General features: G+C 29.4%; 1 protein-coding gene across 3 annotated transcripts; it reads left to right on the top strand.

Moving 5' to 3' along the window:
* The first annotated feature begins 731 nt into the window (after positions 1–731).
* LOC113858185 (myb-related protein 2-like) lies at positions 732–3,721 on the top strand. 3 transcript variants are annotated; one of them, XM_027490696.1, is made up of 7 exons: positions 732–1,003; positions 1,096–1,319; positions 1,429–1,505; positions 2,207–2,264; positions 2,360–2,438; positions 2,528–2,597; positions 2,742–3,721. In XM_027490696.1, exons 2-7 carry the CDS (start codon positions 1,109–1,111, stop codon positions 3,453–3,455), a joined length of 1,209 nt encoding a protein of 402 aa, XP_027346497.1. In that variant the 5' UTR covers positions 732–1,003; positions 1,096–1,108; the 3' UTR covers positions 3,456–3,721. The 3 variants fall into 3 exon arrangements, with proteins under 3 accessions (XP_027346497.1, XP_027346498.1, XP_027346499.1); XM_027490697.1 differs by having other exon boundaries at positions 1,087–1,319; XM_027490698.1 differs by having other exon boundaries at positions 732–1,005; positions 1,102–1,319.
* Positions 3,722–6,643: the final 2,922 nt, after the last annotated feature.

The following is a 6,643-nucleotide window of genomic DNA, read 5'->3' as shown; positions in this document are numbered from 1 at the left end:
ACCGGTATATATATATATAATGTCATAATGATCACAAGATCGGAACAAAAACATTTAGTCCTCTAACTCATAAGAATCTTCCATGATAGAATAAAGATAAGTATGTGCTTTGCCAGTTCCAAGTCGAGAGGAATATAATATTCTCCAGAACCAAGTCAGGAAAAAAGTAAAAATAAATAAAAATCATATTTCAAATTTGGGAATATGATTCTCACTTTTGCCTGGCAAACGAATAAGCATGCACATTTGGTTAAAATCTGAAGGATCTATTCCAGAACCTAATGCAGTTAGGAGCTTTTGCTCATTAATTTTTTTGGAAGGCATAAATTTTAATTTATATACAATCATAGATATTGGTCAAATTACCGGACACTTGTAGGATGAAACAATAAGTATAAATCGTTATATATGATTGTTAGAATTTGATTATTTGAATCATTAACAATTAATAGCGTATATCATATACTATTATTTTTACTTTTTACTTTTTTTATCTTTTTTTATATTAACACATTCTAATATATATTTTAAATATAAAGAGAACACTAAAAAGGTGTCTCATTCCTGTAATACACAAAGCATTTTGGTATATATAAAGGGAAGTTGTAATGCACAGAAATTCAAATGGAATGTTTAGAACTGCCTTAGAAAAGAAAGTGGAACTAGAAAACGGGGTCCACAACCACAAGTGAGCAAAAGTAGGAAGGAACACTATCTATTTGTCAGGTCACTGTGCATAAAGGATTAAGTTCGGTTTTCCATTGGTTCCACCAAAGATTCCATGCGTTACTAGTTCCCCTCCAGCTCTCATATACATATATAACTACCTATCTAAGCATGCTTTGCACTGAAGAGAAATGTGCAGTGGAGAAACAAGAAAAGCACCATAAGTTCTCAGAGGTTAATTAACTTATTTATTACTACGTACCAAGTCTTACAATAATACTTGAAAATAGAGCATCATCAAGTGTAGCAAATTGATTTAGAAAACAAAAGCCATAAGGTAAAGGCACTATTATTCTTTAGCAAAGGTGATACTATGTTGTTTGTTTTTACATGTCATGCATGTTGCTTATATATTATAAGTGATTCTAGCAGGTGGGATTTAATGTACTATCTTCACCAACATCAAGGAAAGAACATTCATTCTTCTTCCAGAATGCCAATTCCTTCTGAAAGGCACATGTTCCTTCAAACTGGAAATGGGTCTGCAGATTCTGGACTTGTTCTATCAACGGATGCTAAGCCTAGATTGAAATGGACACCTGATCTTCATGCAAGGTTTATAGAAGCTGTGCAGCAGTTAGGTGGAGCTGACAGTGAGTACACAATATATATACACATCCACTTGTGGATCATTAGATTTTAAGGTAGATAGAATTTTTCAATTGACTTAATTCAAAAATGTATATTTTAATTATACTGCAGAGGCAACTCCAAAAACGGTGATGAAACTCATGGGAATTCCAGGGCTTACCTTGTATCATCTGAAGAGCCATCTTCAGGTAAAAATCACAAGTGTTCTATGTTATATTTATAACCCTTTAACAAGATTCATGTCATTTTATGTCTTCTATTTCATGTACGTGCATTATTTTACCATTTCTTGCATGCAAAATGAGTTCCAGTTTAGTTCTCCATCTCAAGTTGAGAGAGTTGTACTCACAACTAAACAAATAATAGTTTTTGCCATTCAAAATCTACACCAATACGATTTACCAAAAGCAAAAAATTATAAAGTGAAAAAGTAAAAGCCCCATCCATTTGGGCAGTAAAAAAGTCTAAAAAAAATACCTGAATTTTTGTCACTATAAACATATGGTAAATACTTCATTATGGAACTTCCATACTATATGAATCTTAACGTGTTTCACATCAAGATATTTATACCCAAAACGTGATCTTACTCTTCCTAGACATTATGGATACTTTCCCAAAATTACTGAGGATAATTATGAAAAAACCTCTCTTGTCTCCAAGTTTTGTGAGTCTTGTACATATAACATGTTATTGCTAAAGTATATTTCATATAGCTGCTAAATTTTCGTTTCTGCTGATTCATTAGATAGAGCTGCTAAATTTTTCTATGCAAAGGAAAAGATACTTTCATATATAATGTACACAGAGCTACAAGCCCAGGGCCAGCATAATTTCCTGACCTTGATTTGTTTGGTGCAATTATTAATCCTTTCCTTTTTGTCACCAGAAGTACAGATTGAGCAAGAATTTGCACGGACAAAGTAACAATGTGACACACAAAATAAGTAAGAAAACAATCTCTTTCATTATGTCTAAAATACTTATGAACCATAAAGCTTTGTTTATAACAACAAACTTACCTTATGATCCATAAATCCAGATGCGGCAACAGATGAAAGACTACCCGAAAACAATGGAACTCATATGAACAATTTAAACCTTCCCCCTCAGTCTAACAAGTAAGAAACTTGCCACACATGCTTGGTTATAGCATAAACATTCTATCACTAAAGGTTTTATATTTAACATTCATTGTCTCTTGGGGCAGAGATTTACACATAAGTGAGGCGCTGCAGATGCAAATAGAGGTTCAAAGAAGGCTAAATGAGCAACTTGAGGTGTGTAATACCAACTTGCCATTACCATGCATGCATTATCATCCCATCAATTAAACCACTGAATCAAACAATAGACACGTGAAACTTCAGCTTTTTGACACTTCTAAAAGTCTTCATGAATTCTAACAATACCCTTCCATATAGGTGCAAAGACTCCTTCAGCTCCGGATAGAGGCTCAAGGAAAATACCTTCAGTCTGTGTTAGAAAAAGCTCAGGAAACACTTGGTAGACAGAATATGGGAGTAGTAGGACTTGAAGATGCTAAAGTTCAACTCTCAGAGCTAGTGTCCAAAGTGTCTTCTCAGTGCCTGAATTCAGCATTTTCTGAGCTGAAGGAGTTAAAAGGAATTACCCCTCAGCAAACACAAACCAACCAGCCAAATGACTGTTCTATGGATAGTTGCCTCACATCCTGTGAAGGACCACAAAAAGAACAAGAGATACAAAATGGTGGCATTAGCTTAAGACCCTTCAATCTTAACCTACGAAGCTGTGACCTCAAGTGGTGTGATACAATGAAAAACACCAACTTTCTTACCCCATTGGAAAAGAATGCAGAAAGAAGAAGCTACGTTTCCGAAAGAAGTCCAAGCAACTTGTCAATGAGCATTGGACTTGAAGGAGAATCAGAGAATGGCAACATGATGTTTTCTGAGAGAACAATCATTGGTGAATTCCAACAAAGAAACACCATTGGAACAGAATCAAAGAAACCAGTGGCTGATAATAAAATTTCTCAAGATTATAGATTGCCCTCTTACTTTGCAGGATCAAAACTGAACCTAACAGCCACTGAAGATAATGACACTACAACAAATTGTAAACAACTGGACTTGAATGGATTCAGTTGGAACTGAGAAGAGAAATAGAGAATAGACAAAGCAAGTTCAGAAAACATTGTATCACTGCAACATCTATCTGCTGCTGTTTCATTGAAAAAATGTGAGGTATTTTAATTAGTAGAATGCCAAGTTGCAACAAACAGCGATCAATGATCAATTTGTAAGCAATAGCCATCATAACGATGAATATAACTCTGGCGAAACATCGTTCTATTCTATGCTTATTCAAAGTTTAAGACATGCTAGCCTGATATATATTTGACATATGTCACATGTTAGTAACAGGCATTGTGCTTGTGTGAATAGTCGATCCTATTAAATACAAGTTATTTTATTTTTATACATACTTTTTTATAAATCTTGTTACACTTTGTTTAATTGTTTTTATTGCATTAATCATAGCAAACAGGTTCTTGATCAGTGCCACGAGCCCACAAATAATTACAGGCCTTCTATATATATCTCAAAATGTGTGCCGAAATGTATAAATAACAAACCTATCGAACACTTACACTTTGTTTAGAATCAATGATTTGGTAAGAAAAGAAAATGGAAAGACTATTTAAAAGGGAAAGTGTGATTTTCACTTGTTTATTTAAATGATTTGTTTTCTAATAAAAAGAAAGAAAAAAGGGTCCCACAAAAATAAAATCACCTTTCTATTACCATGCCATGAATTTTGTTACAATAAAGTGATGAAATCAATGGGGGAGTGCTAATGTGGGTCAATGGGTGTTTTTCCGTTAATTTACTTCTATATTAATTATCATTTTATATATATTAAATTTTTAAAATAATATTTATTAGCAAAAAAATTATAATATAATTTAATATAAATTTTTCACCTTATTTTTCACTCGTCTAAATAATAGGAGCATAATTTTTTTTATCTCCTATTTTTTATCATCCAAAAAATACATACTTTTCACTCTATTTTTATCCTAATTTCATACTCTTATTTTCTATTTCTTTATATTTTTCCTCAATATTTCACTTTTAAAAATTCTAAAGCATTTAATAATGTGCATATATTAATTCTATAAATTATTGATGTTTACAATTAATGCACATTGATTAAAAAAATTAATTAATATAAAATATTATTTTATATTAATTAAAATATCCTCATTTAATCCTATCTTTTTTTAATACTTCTTTTAAAAGAAATTAGTGAAATATATCAAATTATAAACACACACACACATATATATATATATTGATTAAAAATAATAGAACTCTTGTAATAGATTTATTCTATTTAATATTGTTGAAGAATTAAAACCTTTCTTATTTATAATAATATAAAATTTAAGTAACAGTTCATACAAAAAATAATATGTATAAAATAAAAAAATTATATTTTAATTTAATTAAATAACTTAAAATAAATTAATCTAATATGAATTATATTACTGTTAAACATGTGAATCAACTGATCTATAGTTATTTTAATATAATTTATAGTTCTGAATTTGAGTCTTAAAAAATTAATTATATTAAATATTTAAAGAGGATTTTATCTAATTTAAAAAAATTAACTTGAATAAATAATATATGTAGTTTAAAAATAAGTTAATCAAATCATTTTTTGAATTAATTTAAAAATAACTAAACTAAATCGAACCAATCTAATTCAATTAAATTTGATTTGTTTAAATTTTATTTTATTTAAACCTGAATAAAATCAACTCGTAAATGTCCCTTACAAAAATTTATTAAAATAAATTTATAATTAAATAATTAATAAAAAATGCATTGATATGTTAGTTGTTAAATTATTAAATATTTTTATTTAAAAAAATCAATAATACAATTTAACATATCTTTAATATATATAAAAATATATGATAATAATTTATATATAATAATTTTTTATTAAAAAACATTACAAAAATCAATGTATTAATAACACTAAATATTATAAATTTTAATAAAAATATTTTTTTAATTAACACTCACTTAAATATGCATGAATAATCAGTTATTTATTAATTGGCAAAATTTATATATAAAAAAAAATGTTAAGAAAATAACGGTGGGTACTTCGAAACGTGAGCAGGACAAGTGGATTTGTGGAGCGACATATACAATATTTTTATATGATCTATTTGTTTTAATAATTAATGAACTTTACATAATATTAAATATTTAATATTTAAAAATAATTTTTACTAAAAGTTATATTATAAAAAAATTTGAATCAATTATTTATATATGTTAATTATAAATAATTGGTGATTTTTTCTCTCACCCAAATAATATTTTTGGTCTATTTTTATCCTATTTTTTATACTCTTATTTTTTATTTTTCTCAAATTTTTATTTTAAAAAATAAATTAATTAATAACATATATTTATTAATTTTTTCTGAGTCTCTTCCTTGCATTGTCATACCCTCTGTCAGCATCCACTAATTTAGAACTTAATTTGACGACTTCGACCCGACTAATAACCAACAAACGGAAGTGCTCTTCTTGTATAGACCCTATTATAAATTATTGATGTTTACAATTAAATCACGTTGATTAAAAAATTTAATTAATATAAAACATTATTCTATCCTAATTAATGTTAGAAAGTAAGCCAAAAAAATAGGCTATTCTGTTTTTTTTCTGTTGTATGCCATTAGCTGTCTAGCTATAAAAGCTGATACATTTCCTGTAATGAAATATGACATACAAGTTTTCTCCTCTGTTTCACTGTATCTCTTTCTCTATGAGTTTTATGTTCCTTTATGGTATCTAGAGCAAGGTTCGTGTAAAGTGGCCTGTGAAAAAGTGGTGATAGAATTAGAAGGGTTGTAAAGTGTGTTGAAGACTGTCTTGATTCTTCAAGATCGTGTGTATTGGGAATTAAGCATAGTTTGAAGATCCTGTGAAGATTCTTTCATCAGAAGACAGGAGGATGGCTGGAAATGGTAGTATTATCCAAGGGGCTCTACCCGTTTTCGATGGGAAGATGTTTGATGATTGGCGAATCAAGATGATGGCCATATTTGGATTTCAAGATGTCTCAGATGTGATAATGGGTGGTCTTGAAGATCTTGGGAAGAAAGCTAGTGAAGAAGAGAGAAAGAATTACAAGAATCAGCAGAAACTTGATAGTAAAGCCAGGTTTCTACTGTATCAATGTGTAAGTCCGAGAATCTTTAACAAGATATCGAGGGCAACAACTGCCAAAGAAGCATGGGAGATTCTTGTCAA

The sequence above is a fragment of the Abrus precatorius genome, unplaced genomic scaffold (genome assembly GCF_003935025.1).
Source record: "Abrus precatorius isolate BTA unplaced genomic scaffold, Abrus_2018 Scaffold2, whole genome shotgun sequence".
In the NCBI taxonomy this organism is placed as follows: domain Eukaryota; kingdom Viridiplantae; phylum Streptophyta; class Magnoliopsida; order Fabales; family Fabaceae; genus Abrus; species Abrus precatorius.
The sequence above is the reverse complement of the archived record's forward strand: the minus strand, read 5'-3'. Positions and strand labels throughout refer to the sequence as shown.

Coding starts and splice junctions, on each gene's coding strand:
- LOC113858185 (XM_027490696.1), top strand. CDS start 1,109: ATGTACTATCTTCACCAACATCAAGGAAAGAACATTCATTCTTCTTCC. Junction 1,320..1,428: donor GCAGTTAGGTGGAGCTGACA/GTGAGTACACAA, acceptor ATTATACTGCAG/AGGCAACTCCAAAAACGGTG. Junction 1,506..2,206: donor ATCTGAAGAGCCATCTTCAG/GTAAAAATCACA, acceptor TTTTGTCACCAG/AAGTACAGATTGAGCAAGAA.